The 18,626-nt window shown below is 38.7% G+C and overlaps 4 protein-coding genes across 5 annotated transcripts; 3 read left to right on the top strand and 1 right to left on the bottom strand.

Annotated features, from left to right (window-relative positions):
- Positions 1-693: 693 nt before the first annotated feature.
- On the bottom strand, positions 694-3,279 carry LOC136249715 (procathepsin L-like). Its single transcript, XM_066041807.1, has 6 exons — positions 3,016-3,279; positions 1,664-1,819; positions 1,387-1,611; positions 1,174-1,326; positions 999-1,117; positions 694-943 (listed from the first exon to the last, which is right to left on the bottom strand). Exons 1-6 carry the CDS (start codon positions 3,229-3,231, stop codon positions 838-840), a joined length of 975 nt encoding a protein of 324 aa, XP_065897879.1. The 5' UTR covers positions 3,232-3,279; the 3' UTR covers positions 694-837.
- A 66-nt stretch (positions 3,280-3,345) lies between these two features.
- LOC136249716 (uncharacterized) lies at positions 3,346-5,780 on the top strand. Of its 2 annotated transcripts, XM_066041809.1 has the most exons (9): positions 3,346-3,484; positions 3,617-3,755; positions 4,622-4,734; positions 4,785-4,840; positions 4,910-4,977; positions 5,030-5,107; positions 5,155-5,264; positions 5,367-5,475; positions 5,525-5,780. In XM_066041809.1, the coding sequence occupies exons 2-9, from the start codon at positions 3,640-3,642 to the stop codon at positions 5,694-5,696; spliced, it is 822 nt and encodes a 273-aa protein (XP_065897881.1). In that variant the 5' UTR covers positions 3,346-3,484; positions 3,617-3,639; the 3' UTR covers positions 5,697-5,780. The 2 variants fall into 2 exon arrangements, with proteins under 2 accessions (XP_065897881.1, XP_065897880.1); XM_066041808.1 differs by lacking the exon at positions 3,346-3,484 and having other exon boundaries at positions 3,558-3,755.
- On the top strand, positions 5,762-8,657 carry LOC136249714 (thioredoxin domain-containing protein 16-like). The gene is made up of 11 exons (XM_066041806.1): positions 5,762-5,918; positions 5,971-6,058; positions 6,113-6,185; positions 6,261-6,371; positions 6,419-6,662; positions 6,771-6,964; positions 7,023-7,176; positions 7,227-7,417; positions 7,473-7,806; positions 7,853-8,037; positions 8,337-8,657. The coding sequence occupies exons 1-11, from the start codon at positions 5,824-5,826 to the stop codon at positions 8,444-8,446; spliced, it is 1,779 nt and encodes a 592-aa protein (XP_065897878.1). The 5' UTR covers positions 5,762-5,823; the 3' UTR covers positions 8,447-8,657.
- An 806-nt stretch (positions 8,658-9,463) lies between these two features.
- LOC136249713 (uncharacterized) lies at positions 9,464-18,266 on the top strand. Its single transcript, XM_066041804.1, has 18 exons — positions 9,464-9,670; positions 9,716-9,783; positions 9,883-9,950; positions 10,002-10,079; positions 11,222-11,331; positions 11,629-11,734; positions 11,786-11,927; positions 13,077-13,240; positions 13,289-13,376; positions 13,424-13,535; positions 13,631-13,750; positions 13,804-14,047; positions 14,111-14,349; positions 14,401-14,551; positions 14,602-14,792; positions 15,408-15,741; positions 15,788-15,969; positions 17,956-18,266. The coding sequence occupies exons 1-18, from the start codon at positions 9,502-9,504 to the stop codon at positions 18,129-18,131; spliced, it is 2,742 nt and encodes a 913-aa protein (XP_065897876.1). The 5' UTR covers positions 9,464-9,501; the 3' UTR covers positions 18,132-18,266.
- Positions 18,267-18,626: the final 360 nt, after the last annotated feature.

Here is an 18,626-nt window from a genome sequence, read left to right on the forward strand (position 1 = left end):
CCATGTGGCTAACTGTATAGTCTATCTTCAGCAAAGTTGATGTTTTCAAGTTTGGTTGAAATACTTCCATTTGCAACTAAAATATTGACTCTAGTGAAAATGTTTAAGTAAACAAGACTATGGCATCTATCTACAGGGGGACAGAAGCCCCCAACCCTCTGGTTCCAGAAATTCTATACTCAATCAAACTCCACACACATCTAAATTTTTGTTTAATAACAACTGACAATTCTCTGGGAGCCATTGCAACAGACAGTTTATGTATCACAATACATTATAGCTAGAAGGGAAGAAGCTGTTTGCAATGTGAATTTTGCATTCCCATATATAGAAGCAGCACTGGCTGTATTGGATCCTATGTAGACTGCACAAGAGGATCAAGTTACTGCTGCAGTTTTAATCCCTGTACTGACACACTAATAATATGCACTATTTATGTATGCAGTCTTTAAGTAGTGATTTATAACTTGATCCATTGGAACCTCCTCATAATAATATAGTGCATCAGTATATGAATGTCGGTTGTGAACCCAATGTATATACATGTACAGTAGCAAAGCAAACAGTATTACAGATTTGCATATGGATATGGATTATGGATCAGTATATGGATTCTTGATTTGGCGGACATGCATACTTGTACAATATATATGCAAACAGGGGAAGACCATGCAATGAAAGTTTCAGTTAATATTCAGTTACATCAAGAGTATACATAATGTATTCTCTTGAGTACATATAAATAAAAATTAAACTGCATAATATATTATATCATTAGCTGGTTCAATAGTTCTAAAAGCAATGCTTGAGTTATACAGTGGTTCATAAGCTATAGCTTCAGCCTTTTACTTTTGGGTAGCTGGCTTGAGAGGCTATGCCACACTGGTTGTGCTTATCCCTCGACATCATGATGTATCCTTTCATGCCCCACCTTGTGCCCCAACTACAAATACAGTACACATGAATGTGTCAGATCACTGTATCAGCAAGTGTCTCACCTGTTCTTAACCAGCCAGTAATCTGTACCTTTATATGTTCCATAGCCCACAGCCAAAACGCCATGATCCAACTTGAAGGAGCTGCATTTTTTCTCATCATATACACCACTCTTGTACAACTGCATGCATGTGTACATAGTTGCATTAACTCTTGTGTGTGCATGTAGTTGCATACTTGGAAAGATCCCCATCTGGCATCAATGCCAACAGAAATTGGTCCAACTTTAGCCACGGCAGTTTTAAGAGCTCTCTCATCGTAACGTAGAACATTGGTGTGCCCAGAGTCTGTAGCTCCCGAACAAGATGACTTATAGCGACATTTTTCATCCTATATATGCATACAATGTCATTTCTATGCATTGTATGCATGTATATATAAGAGACGCACTTCAGCACGGTAAGGGTAGCATTCTTCTGTGTCCAATCCACCATTGTCTTTGATATATTCAAAGGCATTGTTCATCAATCCTCCATCACACCCAGCATTGCCAGCCTTCTTGGAGCAGTCTATCAAGTTTTGCTCACTAAGAGATACAAGTTTTCCTGCCTTCAGAGCATGTTGACCCTCCAAAGATCCTGTGGCACTAAATGCCCAACAGCTGCCACATTGACCCTAAATATTTATGTCACAGGCTTGTTTCATGCGGTTTTTAAAAGTGATATACCTGGTTCTTGACAGGAGTAACCACACCCTTAGTTCTCCAGTCCACTTCATCTGGTACAGGTTCATTTCCAGTGAAAGGAAATTCTTCTGAACCACTTTCAGTTGAATTGGCCATGTTGATCTTGGAGAGGTAGAGCTTGGCAAACTCTTCTGAAGTCTGTATCATAATTTATACACATATAGCTACACACAGCAACTGACTATAACAAATCATCCTACTTGTGTGCTCATTTCATGATATTGTCACTTATTTCAGTCGTTTGTTTTTATACTATAGCTAAATATAAAACATTAATTTTGTTATATAGCAATAAAATTTTATGTCAACAATTGAATGGCAGGGCATAGGTGTAGCAAGCACCTCGTGGTTGGGTTGGGGGGGGATAGACAATGGTAAGGATAAATGAAAGCTGAGCATGCAAAACTGGGGGGTCTGGGGGAATGCCCCCAGAAATTTTTTTGAAAACAAGCGTTCTCAGTTGGGTAGTAAAGACATGTTTGAATCATTCCAGCAGTACATTCTTACTTGTGTAATTTACTTCTACGTCAGAACATTACTTATACAAAAATTAATTTTAGATGCACTTGTCACAATCGTCATTCTGAAGTGTTGTTGAGGAGTCACCCTACTTCCTGCGCCTATGCAGGGTGGTGGCAATGGCACTCCATTTAGACAAAAAAAATGCTTCATATAGCACTATATAACTAGGCTAAATTTTTATTAAACAGGAGTAACAGCTAGCTAGTCGCTTGTGTCTATAGTGCCTGGAAGGGTTTATATATCCCATTCCATTATTAACTTGAAATGTCTGCAGAGAATCTTTTTATGCCAGCATGGCTTCTAGTGCATGCATGCAGGTTGCTGGCAGACTACCAATACACTGAGTATATACACTGAGTATATACACTGCATGTATACAATAATCAAATGTAGCATGTTTGCAGCCACCCCTTACAGTAGTGGATGCATGTGCATGGATCAGCAATGCAAACTGCCAGTGGCGGCGGAAGGTTCAGGCTAGAGCCCCCAAACTTTCAGATGAGAGGGGTAGAGCTCTTACAATAATTACCTTGTGTGACGTCATGTATGTATCACGAGATTAAATGTCGTAGTGGTCAAACTTTTCCGGGGGGAGGAAGGGGGGGGGGGGGGGGGGGGGGGGCACCCCAGACTCTAAAAGGAGCATGCTTTGCATGTAGACTCTATGCTTAGCACACTGTTGTAATCACTGCAACCATGAACAAGCCTCCAGCTTCCACACAAGTGTCAGCTCAAATAATTTTGAGCCCCCACCGACTTCAGTTTTCACCTTCCTCCGCCTCTGACTGTTGATGTGAATGTGCATCACTCACCAGATCAGCAAACTCGTTCATCTCCACTTCAAAGCTGTGTCCTTCACTGTTGTGCTGCTGAACGAACCGCAAATTGTCTTCCCACACGAGACGACGAACAGACTCAAGTGCCTCATCATCGTATGATTTATCATACTGTGCCTTCCACCTAGCCCATTCGTCGTCCAGGGAAAACGTCACCCCAATGACAGCAGCTAGAATCAAAAGGACCTTCATTATTGATAAGCCACGCCTGTAGGGTGGTTTGACCTTTTCTAAAGGAGACCTGAAATTGAAACGTGCCTAAAAATAAAGTGACTGCTTTATTAGAGTTTTCAGTGATTTTCCGCCCACGGAACAACAACAAAAAAAAGGCCTGGCTGAGCGATACTGGTTTGGTTTTGGTATAGATTGTGCCTACAAAGGATAGGGTCCAAGATAGGTCCTTGTGAGATGAGAGCTCTACTGGATTGTGCATACTCATAGAAAGGCAAGCAAACTATTGAGCCACGCCTATCAGGCACTCGTGTGGATTCAAGCATATAAATATAATATCCCATATGGTATATATGATCTATGGTTCCAGTCTTCCAGATGCCTATTACCTATCCCTATCATTTAGGCTATTGGGTGACCACACCATCAATGACAATGAAGAATCTGTCACTCTTCCTTGTCAAAGCGGTAGCTCTGGTTGTTCAGTTGACCACTATATCTGCACATTTGTACTGTGAAAGTTTGCAAGGAAAGGCAAGACAGAGGTAATGTAGTCATACAAGCAGTGCACATACAAACTGTATGTACCTCTTAAATTAACATACATATCTTAAATTAGTTATTACTGTAGTGTGTGCCGCTCTGTGTGTGTGCGTGTGCGTGCGTGCGTGCGTGTGTGTGTGTTCAACGTGTTTGTGTGTGTGTGTGGGTGTGGGTGTTAGTGCTCTAGAACTAGAAGACTATGAAGATTTATCGACTCAGTCTGCCATGAGGCAGAAGGACATCACCTTATATGGTAGTCTGCTATCCAGGTCCAGGTTGTGTGTGTGTATGTGAGGCAGCATAGCCAAGTGGCTAGAGCATTGGCCTGGTAATTCTAAGTTTGATACCTAGTTATTTGGTGTTATTGTTTTTTCCTTGAGCAAGAAAATTTACTCACATTGCTCCAGTCTACCCAGCTGTATATTGGGGACCTGGTGGCCTGGTGTCATCTGGGGAATCAGCCCACCCAGCTGTAACATCAGTATAGGTACCTGGTGTTTACTGGGAAAATAAATGCCCAACTGTCCTTGTCTTGCTTAGCACTGTTGGGATCATTGTGGAACTTTGCAATTGGGTTCCATGACCTCTCTCCTCCATGAGACCTGGACAGTTCTCCTGTGGGTTGGTAGCCCTGGATTTGCCTGCACAAGGCTCAAACGTCTGAGTGGTGCACAAGCATCCCAGTGCTGGTTCGCTAGGCGGCAATAGCTGTGCTTTGCACGGCTGCTGTAGGCTTCATAGGCTTCATAGGCTTTGTGTGCACATGCGAGTGTGTGTGTGTGTGCGCATGGTTATTGTCTTAGCATTGTCTAAAGTATTCCATCAACATGTTACATGACATTGACAGAATATTTTATTAATAATATAGTTTGCCAAATCAATTGACAAATGATGTACCTGAGATGGCACCAGAACAACTTCAGAATGAATGGCCCTGCTATTATGATCGCTATCTCGCAATTGATGAAGTGGCCATCAATGGTAAGCAAATACTACAAGAGGTGTGCTTTTACATATTCCATTCTGTCCAGAACTTTGGATAGAGAGTGTTCTAACCTATCTGGATGAATCAGTAGCAGTTGGAAAGGCAAGAACACCTATATAGACACCAGCCAGTTATAGCTGTTTATGTGCCATGTATATATACATTCTATAGGTAGACTGCAGTGATGATGTCACAAATATTTGTCAGTTAGTGCAAACCAATCATGTAGTTCTGATCAAGTTAGAGTGCTTATAATTGATACTAAACCACACCCATCTGTTATCTCTGCAGAAAAGATCACAAGGAAGAGTCACTCCCACTAAAATCTCATCCACTAAATGAAAATGACTTCATGCGTGCAGTGCTTGAGTAAGGAAGCTCATGTGATCACAATAGACCTATCTCCATTATTACAGATTACAAGCTGATGGGTTACATGTATCATGTGAGACAACTGACCAGGTAGAGATTATTGCAAAGAATTCTGGAGCATTAGTTACCTTGGTAACGGATACTGAACACCAAGGTAGAATCAGATTTTTTTATCACTAAGATGTAGCATGTTTGTAATGAGAGCTTAATCAAATATGCTTCTGTCCTTAGTCTAACTGTGATTCTTATGTTGTAGAGTACTTAAAGTATCTTGGAGGATTACCTGTTATCGGTAAAGAGTTGCAGCGACCTTTAGTCACAGTGTATAGTTCTGATGTCATCCCTAGTAAGAAGAGACCTACAAAGTGAGCAATGAAAGTGATAAATAGCTACTATCTATTTTTTTTTTATTAGTCCACATATTCTGTTGCACATTTGGTTTGTGGTAAACATTGGAGATGAACTGCAGTGGTTACCAATGAAACGAAACAGTGATGACATCATCATAGTTATTTTAAAATTTGTGGCACCTTTAAAATACCCAGTAGTGGTGAGCATACATCAGAAATTTGTAACTTTTGATTGAATATTAAATTCACATTTGATATATATATATAAACCTACAATTTTTCTTTTCTTTGTAGTATGAATACCATGCTACAGATACTCCTAGCTTGTTCAGAGATGGTGACATAAACATACTCTATGTCCTTATGACCCCAGACCATCGGAAATCATCTCCCATGGAAACTGTAGTTTCACTGGCCAAGAAATATATTGGACAATTTTGTTTTGTCATTGCTGACTTGTGAGGCTATTATATATGTCATGAATGATGATGTCAATAGTGACCTTTACAGTGATAGATATGGCCCCGAGATATCTCAAATACAACTACCTTCACATTTGGAGGAGTCTCCTTATTTTATCCTAAAACATAAAAATGATGTGAGTTGCACATATGAAACATAATCACCTGATCTAGCCCCACCCCCTTGTTAGGATGAGTTGGTGCATGCTGACATTTACTATGATTTGCTAGATGATTGGCTGACACATGTAATAAACCCTTCAGGTATGAATGCATGTACTGAGTTGTTAGCTATAGCTCAAAGATGTCATGTTCATAATTATTGTGTTTGTTATACAGAACCAGAACCAGATCCTCCAATTAAAGATGTATTATTCATGTACAACAGTATGCAAGATTTTGAAGAGGCCATCTTGACAGCCAATTATTATATTTTAGCAGGATTCTGCAGTATGTCGTTGCTTTTTTTTGTAGTTATTACTTTTCATGTACTGCAGGATCTACTAGCTGTGACAAGATATCAGAACTGTTGTCACCAATTGCAAGTGTAGCTTCTGAGCTCCATCCCAATTTAGATGTGGTTATAGTAAAGTGTCAGACATTAGACTATCAACCAGATGGGCTACTGATCACTTACCTTCCTGCACTTGCCTTCTATGACCACGCTAACAAGTCATGGACAAAATATTGTACAAAAATGACATGGGAAAGTATTATAGATTTTTTATCTAAACAAATCCCGTAAGTGGATAATCAGTATCAAATACTAAAACCCTACATTGATATTTGCATAAGTGCACAATATGACTGTTATATAGAGCAACAAAGTTAAAACATTCAATACTGTAGAATAAGGAATATCAGCAAACCCATACCGGTGATTCCACGGTTACCAGCTCAAGCTGAAGAGGATGACCAGATGGGATTGTTAGCTAACAGATTAGGTGCCGCTGACATTACTAACACATCACAATTGACAGATACCACTATTGGGTCATTTATTAGTCAACACAAAACTGCTATTGTGACCTTCTACCAGAAATGTGAGTTAATATTAATGGGCTACTAAATCTGATTGGTATTTCTGTTGTTTCATTGTAGGGTGTGTCCAATCTAAAGTCTTCCTACATCATGTGGTCCCTCTGCAGCAACAGCTTTCAGCAAACTTGGGTGTGGCTATAGTGTCCTGTTCTGATTGGCCAGATGTATGTGCTAATCACAACATCACTACCTACCCAACTGTGTTAATATTCAAGTATGTTCACACAGATCCAAGCTGCCACATATAATTGTCCACACTTATAGGGGTTCAGAGGCCATATGGTATAGAGGTCACATGTCCGCTAAAAGTATCATAGCCAGTCTACCCTACTACACTGTCCCAATAGTACAACAACTCAACACTGAGGGTGAATCAGTTGAAGACTTCATCACTAACTGTACTAGAGGTGGACTAGCTGGTGTAGTAGGCATTTTCCCTGATGAAGTCTCACCCAGTAAGTGATCATGTAATATCAGAGGTGTGTCTAGCTACAGATATAATCATCACAGATTACCACCAATTCCTTTCTACGGCTGCTCACTATCATGGGAGGAGATTATTTGGTGTACTAATAACTAATGAAGTACCAGAGGACCTGCCAGTTGAAGTGACCAAGTTGCCTGTAGTGTTTATGGTGGACGGTCGGGATCCCCAACTTGTTGTTGATCCTGACCAATTAGAGACAACACTTTTGAGTGCTAATGAACTCACTCCAGAAACTCTACCATATTATTTTTCAGTCAAGAAACCACTTCTTGTCTTAGTTGTCAATGAAGAAACTAATTTCCATCCTCTTGTAGAATTAGCAGCAAGCCATTATCCTCTAGTGACATGGATGAACTAGTAAGTTGTTGTCATGGTTACTGGTGGTCTTTATTAAGAGTTGTAGTGACAGATATGGAAGGATCATAGAGAGATACTTGTCAAAATGTAGTCAACCACCTGTCTTGTTGGTGTTTGATTTTTCAGCTGGAGTTGTATACCATGGCAATAAGTGTGGTGAACATCTTTCATCAGGTGAAGTGGAAAGCTTCATAAGCAAATTCAAAAATGGATTACTATCCGCTCCAATAGGTGAGTGAATGTCACAGCTTTTGCAGTTGTGATATTGAAATCATGCTTAAATAATTAAGTAATTTGGAAATTTCACTAATGTATGAAATCCAGTAACTATCACGGTATTAATGAGTGTTTTGTCACCATGTATGTTGTATTGGAGTAATTGAACACAGTCTTGTATTGGACCCACAGGGAAGTGTCAAACTGATCACATGACATAGTTACCAGCTTATTTCAAACTTTAAGTACTTATGCACACATCACCATCCACACTATGGCAATGGTGGAATACTAGTAAATTTATTATTGCATAGAATTTAAATCCAGAGAGTGGAAACCAGCAGCAGAACCATTTACATTCCCATCACATGATGACGAACCACCTCCAGCTAATGAAGATCCCATTGATGATTTTGATGATTAGATATCACTTGCAATTTATGATCAGCAGACTATTGATGATACACCCACACACACTGTGAGCTATATAGTACTAGATCACATGATTCCTTGTTGTGAATAATAACAACTATATAAACTAGACTCAATTTTTTAAATGAACATACATACTACACTTACTTCATATAGCTAAAACACTTCAGTACTTTAAGTAGACATCTACATCGATGAATTTACATTTATTTCCAGGTTCAAGTCTCTTGTATAGCTAACAGTATACTCTATTTGCATAATACAGTATACTGCATTATGCAAGCCATTATCTTATATGGTATAACTTATGCTCATGCTGCTCATTCCATGCATTTTTGTCATAGCTATGTAGTTATATAGCACAGAGTAAATGCAGAGTGGTAGCTAGATTCTAAGTCAAGTGGCGTATTTGGCAATTTCCTAGACTACAAGCGACTATATGGGTTCAAGTAACCAAGCACTGGCAAGAGTTCATGCATGTACGTATGTTTGTGTGTGCATGTGTGTGTGTGCGTGCATGCGTGCGTGCGTGCGTGCATGCAGATGTGCTGCACTACAATGTATACTGGATGCTTTGCACAAACTTGAGTTTCCACCCAAGCACAGGAAGCAAACGTGCACGCCATCATGGCCTCAGTATGACTAGAGCCGGTATAGCTATCAATTCATACTGCCTATAGTGTCTATAGTGTGGTGCATTGAACTTTATTTGACTGAGGGTTTTGTTTTAAAGTAGTATAGAAAATGCGTTGAAACTGACAATGAACCAGTACAAACAGGCCAGTGATGCAAACACTTGAATGAAGCAATGGTTTACTAGCATTGTGGTGATGACTAGCCAAAAAGTTATTCATCAATTATCTAATGCTTGAATAGTTGAATGTTCTATTAGGGTGCTTGTTATTGAGTGAGTATGGCTGCTGCGGACTACAACCATAGACCCTACCGTGTAAGGAACATATAATCTATGCTACAACTGACCAATCAATGCTAAGAAAGCTATGACGTCACTATCGTACTCTTTTATTTTAACGCAACTTTTGGCAAATGCAAATGAGGGAAGCGACGTTAGTTTTTGTCAAATTCTTAATTCTATTTATTCCCTTCACTGCTACATTGACTGATGGTTTGTCTGAGGTGACACCCTCACAACTACTGGCATGGCCGGATGATTCTTACGACCGCTACATCGCTGTTGATAAAGCTGCTATAAATGGTGAGAGGCAAAGCAACCCAATCGTTTAACACATATTCCGTGCAGAATTCGTGGATGAAAATTGGATAGAAAATGGCGTAGGCTATCTGGACGAATCAGTAGAAATTGCCAAGGCAAGTATTAAAATTAATATCATTTAATTCGTATGTCGGTTAGTTCAAAGAAAAAATCTGGCTTCTACTGCGGCTTTGATATTATTACCTTTTAATTAGGTTGACTGCACTGATGATGTCACAGATATTTGCCAGCTGTTACGAGAACATCATGTAGTTTTGCTCAGGTTAGCACCAAGGATTGTAATTTTGAGCCCCACCTAGCCAGTGTTCTGCAGAAAAGACAGCAAAGATCAGCTACTCCCACTGAAGTCCCTACCAGCAAATGGAAGGCAATTCATACGTGCATTACTTGAGTAAGAGCTTGTGTGATTTTTTCTCATACAATTGTTTCATTGTCAATATTCTGACAGCCTTCTTGTGGGCCACACTCGACTTACTTAGTTGTCTCACATTTCTTTCAACCTACAAAATGTAGTATGTTCTTACTATGGCTGCAAACAAGCTCATCAAGACCACACCCCTTTATTTGTATTTTTTATTTCCTTCACTCCTTTTGGGCCGACTTATAACTTTTGACCATCAAACAACTAATCATTTTGAAGAAGGATCTGCTGTGTAGACTACAAGTTGTGTGGGGCTGGGGTGACCACCAAATCTGGAATTTCTTGTGCATTCAAGCCACGTCCAACTTATTTAGCTATTTGTTGAGTGAAAATTTAGTTAAAAATCAAGCTTATAAAATTAATACTCTGAGCACAAACATCATTTCTACAGGTCTGCACACCCTTACTTGTATCTGTTATTTTTGCACTCATTTTGTGTTGATTTCTGTGTATAGTTTTATTCATATGCCAACCTACTGACCCTGATATTTTTGTCTATGAAACAACTAATCTGGGCTCCACATAGTTTCAGTGTCTAATTCTGACTGCCTGCTGTACCGACTTACCATATTAACTTGCCATGCCTTAAATTATAGCCAAATTTGAATATTGGTTGTACTATTTGAACCTGTAGTCTTTGATTGCTGTAATGAGTATCCTTAGGTTAAGTAGAATGTTATGCAGATTATTATTTGTTGTTCTACACCATGTGTCTTGTGACCATACCTTCATCTGCTGTTCCATTTTATTGCACATCGCGGTAAAATGTTCTTAAGCTACTTCAGTGAAACCTGTGTATTAAGTACTTTTTGAGACTTACCAAATCGTCCTGATTTTCCAGGTCCGTGTGTGCTTAGAGATACTTAGGACCATTACCAAGTGTCAAGTTTCCTCATTTCAAGTGTCCTGATTAACAGATCCAATTGTAAATATCAAGTAAACAAATACACACTCTATACTAACAGTTGTTTGTTTGACATACTGAAGAACTGTCTGTGCATAAATGTTGCCTTCAAATAGTGGGTGTCCTGGAATAGCGGCTGTGCAGATTTTTTGACACAATCTAGTAGCTACAGTATATAACTAAGTAAATCATTATCATATCATTACAGATTACAAGCTGATGGGTTACATGTATCATGTGAGACAACTGACCAGGTAGAGATTATTGCAAAGAATTCTGGAGCACTAGTTACCTTGGTAACGGATACTGAGCACCAAGGTGGGGTGTATATTAGTTAGTGAAATGTGTACCTAAATGCTGGATATTAACCTAATTGGTAAATACATTTAGCACACCTCGTATGCTACAATTACACAAAATAGAAGTCCTTGCCCCTAGTTTGTGATTTGTACATCTGCAATACAAGACCTTGCTACCGTTCTAGCAGCTCTGAAACATGTAGCTGACTGCTCTATTGGAGTATCTTAATTTTTTGCAAAATTCAATTAGTTGAAAAGTGGAGATCAGTTGGATACTGCCTTGTACCTGTACATCTCTTTGTGTGTTATCCTCTAGAGTATTTGAAGTATCTTGGAGGATTGCCTCCCATTGGTAAGAGGTTACAGCGGCCTCTAATCACAGTGTTTACTACTGATGCCATCCCTAGCAAGAAAAGACCAAAGTACACAGTTAATTTTTTCTTAGTTTTGTTATTTTATTATTTCTTTTTAAGGCGACTTGTTTCACTGCACATTTGGTTCGTAGTAACCATTGGAAACCAGCCACAGTGGCTACCAATGGGACGAGACAAGAACAATGATGATGTAATCACGAGCATTTTGAATTTCATATCACCTCTGCGATATCCGATCTTAGTAAGTGTTATGTCTAATTTTCAACCACTATACATTTTGATGTGATTTGACAGCTGTAGCAACAGTGGAGGCCAATGTATTCTCTGCAGGCTCCCTGTTTACTGGCCTGATTACCGTATACATACAAGTTTTGTAAATTTTTGCAGATTTAGTGGTTGCTTACGTGTCTGTGAATTTTTCATCCTCGAAAATTAACAATTATCAAGACTGTAACAGATAGCAAACACAAGAGATCCACAGAAATAAAACTGTAAAATTCTGAAATTTAATTGCATGCCTTGAAAATTTGTATATATGGTATATGCATTACAATGAACTGTAGGTCTCTAATTCATTAGTTCTCTAAATTTTTGTGCCCCTTTTAAAAACCAGGCGCCCATAGAGCTAACTAACCCAACTATGTATTTTATTAATTTAGCCAATAGAAATACATAATTAATTTACTGTATTTTCATAATTCATGAAATTTTCTTAATTCTTCAATTATGTTGCTATGCACTGCTAAGGAAGTGCTTGTTAAACAAACCAACGTACTATACACAGAATTATCTTCTAACCTATTTTATAGTTTGACTATCGTGTTTTTTCCCACAAATTCTCTTGACAAAGCCTCAAAGCTGCTCTTAATTTTTGCTCATGTATGTAAGGGTCACACCCCCTTTCCAACTCAAAGGGATAGGCTATTCCTGATAGTCTATGAGGCCTGCACTATTGTTCAGTTGCTAAGCACCTGTAAAACTTAAACGGAAGGTAATTCACAAAGTCTGAGAAGAGTCACCCGTATTTCAGACTGCTTAAAAGAAACCACCTCAGAACAAAGTTTACCTGTGCGGAAGTTTAATACAGACTTTATTTCGCTTTTACTTCATACATGCAAGCTGCTTTTACCATTTAATGATTTTGCTTATATGGGTGCATACGGACAAACATAGGTAGGTACACACACGTGCACACACACACACACACACACACACAGAAAACAATTTCAGTAAACCAGGCACGTGCCCACAGCCAGCCAAACTGACCTTCAGCTGGCTGAGGGTACACGCCTAATTTAAAATATCTTGTTAGATGAATTCCTTTTATCAGTGTGTATAAAGTCTCATTGTTACAAACCCAAATGTGTTATGGTGACATGTCTCTATATAGCATGAGTACCATCCTACGGATACTCCCGGCTTGTTGAGAGATAGTGACATTAACGTAGTCTATGTCCTTATGACCCCAGACCATCGGGAGTCATCTCCCATGGAAACCATAGTGTCACTGGCCAAGAAAAACATCGGACAGTTTAGTTTTGTCACTGCTGACTTGTGAGGTGACTGTTGTATTAGTGATAATGTAATTTGTGTTCTTTATAGTGACAAATATGGTCTCAATATATCTGATGTTCAACTGCCTGAACAATTGGAGGAGTTTCCTTATATTATCATTCAGCCCAAGAATTATGTGGGTGTGGTTTGTGTGGTCATGTGATCTAATACCAATCCTATTAGGATCAGTTAGTGCATGCTAGTCCAAAGGATGTTCCTTTTGAATATGATTTGTTGGATGATTTGTTGAGGTCTGTGGCTAAAAGAGGATTTGAAAGGGAACCAGGATATGATGGTGTGTGTGTGTGTGTACATGCGTACAATGCGTGCTTGTGTGCATGCATGTGAATAGTTCATTAATTTCACTACTAACTTATCCACTACTCACAGAACCAGAAGTTAAAGATATTCCATTGCAAGATGACTTAATCACACTAGACAATGTCCGTACCCTCAAGGATCTTATTGGCGTTACAGAGCATTACATTTTGGCAGGATTCTGCAGCAAGCGTTAGTGTGGCTCCAGATTACCTTACTCGGCCACTCACTGTTTTGTCTTGCAGGATCAACTGGCTGTAACAAGCTGGCCCAACTCCTCTCTCCAATAGCAAGTGTTGCCTCTCGTCTTCATGATAATCTTGGTTTTGTCATTGTGGAGTGTCGCCCAACAGATCAACTGCCAGGTGGGCTGCTAATAAATCACTTGCCCTCAGTGGCCTTCTTTGATTACACTGATAAGTCGTGGACAGAATATCGAGCAAAGAAATCCTTGGAGGGCATTAATGACTTCTTGTCTGAAGTGATTGAGTGAGTAACAGTGTTTTATTATGACACTATATGACGTGTGGTGTACACATGATATCATCACAGACTAAATGATGTTGAATCTGATGATGGGGAGAAATTTGATGAAGCAAAGTTTAGGCAGGATGAGTTTGTTAGGCAGTTGCTATCAGAGTTTGCAACAGTTGAAGAGGATGACCAGATGGGATTGTTAGCTAACAGATTAGGTGCTGCCAACATTACTAACACACCACAATTGACAGATACCACTATTGGGTCATTTATTAGTCAACACAAAACTGCTATTGTGACCTTCTACCAGAAATGTGAGCAAATAGGCTATAAACTGACTGATCACTTTTGTTGTTATGCTGTAGGGTGTGTCCAGTCTAAGGTCTTTCTACATCATGTGGTCCCTCTACAACATCAGCTTTCTGCAAAAGGTGTGGCTGTGGTGTCCTGTTCTGACTGGCCAGATGTATGTGCTAATCACAACATCACTACCTACCCAACTGTGTTAATATTCAAGTATGTTCACACAGATCCAAGCTGCCACATATAATTGTCCACACTTATAGGGGTTCAGAGGCCATATGGTATAGAGGTCACATGTCCGCTAAAAGTATCATAGCCAGTCTACCCTACTATACTGCCCCAATAGTACAACAACTCAACCCTGAGGGTGAATCAGTTGAAGACTTCATCACTAACTGTACTAGAAGTGGACTAGCTGGTGTAGTAGGCATTTTTCCTGATGAAGTCTCGCCCAGTAAGATATATGTCTACAGGGGTAGCTAGTAGTATCATATAGTTTAAATGTCATTGTCATAAAATTCAATGTCAGTTATCCAAACCCAGATAGCCCTGAAAAGTCCACAACTCTGATGTTGTTGATTACTCTAATAGAACACTCACTACTCTAATAGAACAGTCAGTTTGGAGTTTAGTTAATTGAAAGTTTGGAGTTCGGATGACTGATGTTCTCTGTGGCATTCATTGATTAGAAATTATAAGATCTGGTGCTGTGTGGAGAAAAGGGTGGAGACAAACAGTAATTCTCATTGGTTTTGTATAGTTAAATCCTACAGGCTTGAGCATGAAAGAAAACTAAAGTGAACATATGTTCTGTCACCAAAATGGTTTTGTATCATGGCGGCTGCTCAGGTTTGGTACCAAATCATCCTTGTATGTATATAAATCATTGTGTATTTGTGTCGTACATGTTTCTCACATGACCTATCAAAAAATTCCTCACCACATGTAGAAACACTAGTTGGTTATTTAAGATAGTTTATTAGGCCATCACGTTAAACTGCAATCATTGCTACTGTTTGAGTTTGTAGGTAGATATCTATTTTTAGCTCAGTGTTTATGTTTCATACAGGTTACCACCAATTTCTTTCTACGGCTGCTCACTATCATGGGAGGAGATTATTTGGTGTACTAGTAACTAGTGAAGTACCAGAGGACCTGCCAGTTGAAGTGACCAAGTTGCCTGTAGTGTTTATGGTGGACGGTCGGGGTCCCCAACTTGTTGCTGATCCTGAACAATTGGAGACAACACTTTTGAGTGCTAATGAACTCACTCCAGAAACTCTACCATATTATTTTTCAGTCAAGAAACCACTTCTTGTCTTAGTTGTCAATGAAGAAACTAATTTCCATCCTCTTGTAGAATTAGCAGCAAGCCATTATCCTCTAGTGACATGGATGAACTAGTAAGTTGTTGTCATGGTTACTGGTGGTCTTTATTAAGAGTTGTAGTGACAGATATGGAGGGATCGTAGAAAGATACTTGTCAACATGTAGTCAACCACCTGTCTTGTTGGTGTTTGATTTTTCAGCTGGAGTTGTTTACCATGGCAACCAGTGTGGTGAACATCTTTCACCAAAAGAATTGGAAACTTTTATAAATCTGTTTGAAAATGGAAAATTAACTCCAGTAGGTGAGTACTAAATTAAATGTTCAAATAAATGAAAGTCAAGTCATTTATTTACATACTGAGCCGATCTTTTCATTTACTCTTTCAGTATAGAACAAATTATAATACTCCGTTTCCTTCTACTGTTTGGATAAACTGCCTTGCTTGCTGGTGAGCAACAACAGTCAAAGCAGTATTGGCTTAATTCCAGATAGACATTGGGAAAAACATGCTAAAAATAGCATACAGCCTCAGTGGACAAATTAAAGTGGCTCTTCGTTTTACCTGTTACACAGTTGTAAACTTGGAGATTGATCATAACTGCTGCATGATCAATAAGCCTTTTCCGTAGTGGTGTCAAATCGATTCTCTATTTGGGAGGACTCTTCAAATTTTCCTATGGGTCTTTTAGCTGTTAATAAAAATGATATTGAAGTTATCAGTTATGAAAATAAAGGAATGCTATTTCTACTTAACTTACAATACCAGCAAAACCCACATGCCCATACCTGTTATTGGTAGCTTGACATCTTTTTCTCAGAAAATATTAGAGTAACACTTGAAAATATTAGAGTACCCCAATAGAGGTAACCATTTTTAGTAGTGATGTCATTATGGAAAAGGTTTATTCTGTTGGGTCATCTACAGAAAACTGACCCAAAACTTAATTTGGCCGCCTTTTTTAATAGTCAATGTATAGTCAGTGTATATAGAGCAAAAAAGGTGGCCAAATTACCAAACAATTAGAGTTAAAAAGAAATTAATTTAGGATGCAGCAACAGTGAACATAGAACAATAAAGGTTAGATGTTAAATTTTTATTAATTTAAGAGTTCACAAGGTATCAAACACTCAATAGGAACTTTGTTCGTTAATCAAGGTCCCATTGTCTTACAGAGTATTCACATCACATGTACCATTTGAAAATATTATGTCACATATAAGCAATAAGCACTAAATGATATTGCAGTATAATACACTTGAAACAGTTATTTCTGGCATATTTTTAGTAAATTGACATATTTTTTCCAGCATATGAATATGCTGAGTGTACTAGGCCAAATGTATAAATGCTTCTTTCAGCACTATTTTACGGGTGTACCCGTTTGAATGGTGTGGCTTCTATTATCCAATTGCCAAAATTGGTGCAGCCAGTATTTGACAACATAAGTGAATCAAATATGTTGTTATAATTATATACTGTAATTCGCTGCAAAAAATTTTTCGTGATAAAATTTTTATGTAAAAGTATTTTTGTATGATTTACGTGAATGACTGCTATATTAGAGTAGTTTGATCTAATGTAAAAATTTTCATGTAAGAAATTTTCGGTATGTGAAAATTATTTTACAACACAAAGTAAGGTATGCACTTACTTACTTCATACGTAGTAGTTCTAGTATATTTCACTGTAATCAGGGGCATACGCAGAAATATTGAAAGGGATTTCCACTGTAGCTAAGTGACTGTTATATTAGATTGCCTGACTGCTTTATTAGAGTATCTCGATCTTTTCACCAAAATCATACTTCAGAAGAATGCTATCAGTGTTGCTATCATGTGAGAAACTATTGTTTAACTATTAAAGGTAAAAGTTTAAAATGTGTCCTGTTCCATGATAGATTCCAGATTCTGGAAATATGAAGTTTCAATTTCCTAATGTTTCAAGTAGTGTATAAAATCCAAAAGGGGTTTCCTGAAACCCCTGGAAACCCCCCTTGGTATGCCCCTGGTGATGTGCATGCACTAAAAGGGAAGCAGTAGATGCATGGCCTCCAGACACAGGATCTAGTAATGGCTTTTGCTCTATTCATAATACTATAGGATTGCCTTCGATAAGCAATTAGCTCCTTTAATAGAGCAATCAAGGACTACGGATTCAAATAATATCTGCACCAGGGCTACATATATAGGACAGTGTGGCCAAGTAAATCTATATTTATATAGCACTGTTGAGACACAAAAGAAATTGTCAGTTACCTAAAATTGTTTTGATGTTTTCCATTTCCAGCCCACTTTGAATCCAAGCAGTGGAAGCCAGTAGCAGAACCATTTGTGTTCCCGTCACCTGATGATCCACCTCCAAATCAACTGGCTGACTTTGATGATAACACTGATGATAATGATCGGACATCACAACAAACTTTTGATGGCACACCCGCCAATCATCAACATGCTGAGCTATAGCAATCAGTCTATTAGCAATAATTATTATTAATAATATAACATATTATAATGAAGATATAGTTGTTAAGACTTCTGGCTTGTATGATGTTAAAAATAAAAAAAAAGGTTTAATGCTTTCGTGGCACTCATTTTTAAGTCCTACAGCCATTATTAACTAGTCCCCAAGTGAGACTACAGTGGATGGTGGACCCTCAGCTTACTTATCCACCTATCAATGTCAGGCCCCAACCCCTGGGGTCCCCATACACCTACTGGGGAATCAAGTGGGGATTTGACATCTACACTTGCCCTAGCAGCCCCACCCCAGTTTGCTGAACCGAAAATTTTTTTGATAGCTGGGGACATAGTGGGGTTTTGACAAGCTTCTTAGCCCCAATACTGAGACTTTGTCAAATGTCCTGTATTCTCCTACCATACGGCATGATATTGATAGGTGCATTATAGTTTCTCTCTAATTTTTACTCTTACTGTAAGCACAGATAATTATCTATGCTG

This window comes from Dysidea avara, chromosome 3, assembly GCF_963678975.1.
Source record: "Dysidea avara chromosome 3, odDysAvar1.4, whole genome shotgun sequence".
NCBI classification, from domain to species: domain Eukaryota; kingdom Metazoa; phylum Porifera; class Demospongiae; order Dictyoceratida; family Dysideidae; genus Dysidea; species Dysidea avara.

What these genes read in the sequence shown, in the direction of transcription:
- LOC136249715 (XM_066041807.1), bottom strand. Translation starts at nt 3,231, where the DNA reads ATGAAGGTCCTTTTGATTCTAGCTGCTGTCATTGGGGTGACGTTTTCC. An exon ending in TGAACGAGTTTGCTGATCTG is followed by an intron (nt 1,820 to 3,015) that starts GTGAGTGATGCA and finishes ATTATGATACAG; the next exon opens with ACTTCAGAAGAGTTTGCCAA. An exon ending in GCTACCCTTACCGTGCTGAA is followed by an intron (nt 1,327 to 1,386) that starts GTGCGTCTCTTA and finishes ATGCATATATAG; the next exon opens with GATGAAAAATGTCGCTATAA.
- LOC136249716 (XM_066041808.1), top strand. Translation starts at nt 3,571, where the DNA reads ATGGTTCCAGTCTTCCAGATGCCTATTACCTATCCCTATCATTTAGGC. An exon ending in TGATGAAGTGGCCATCAATG is followed by an intron (nt 4,735 to 4,784) that starts GTAAGCAAATAC and finishes CATTCTGTCCAG; the next exon opens with AACTTTGGATAGAGAGTGTT. An exon ending in TTCATGCGTGCAGTGCTTGA is followed by an intron (nt 5,108 to 5,154) that starts GTAAGGAAGCTC and finishes CCATTATTACAG; the next exon opens with ATTACAAGCTGATGGGTTAC.
- LOC136249713 (XM_066041804.1), top strand. Translation starts at nt 9,502, where the DNA reads ATGCAAATGAGGGAAGCGACGTTAGTTTTTGTCAAATTCTTAATTCTA. An exon ending in TGTGACCTTCTACCAGAAAT is followed by an intron (nt 14,350 to 14,400) that starts GTGAGCAAATAG and finishes GTTATGCTGTAG; the next exon opens with GGTGTGTCCAGTCTAAGGTC. An exon ending in TGGAAAATTAACTCCAGTAG is followed by an intron (nt 15,970 to 17,955) that starts GTGAGTACTAAA and finishes TTCCATTTCCAG; the next exon opens with CCCACTTTGAATCCAAGCAG.
- LOC136249714 (XM_066041806.1), top strand. Translation starts at nt 5,824, where the DNA reads ATGACCCCAGACCATCGGAAATCATCTCCCATGGAAACTGTAGTTTCA. An exon ending in TGTGACCTTCTACCAGAAAT is followed by an intron (nt 6,965 to 7,022) that starts GTGAGTTAATAT and finishes GTTTCATTGTAG; the next exon opens with GGTGTGTCCAATCTAAAGTC. An exon ending in ATTACTATCCGCTCCAATAG is followed by an intron (nt 8,038 to 8,336) that starts GTGAGTGAATGT and finishes ATTATTGCATAG; the next exon opens with AATTTAAATCCAGAGAGTGG.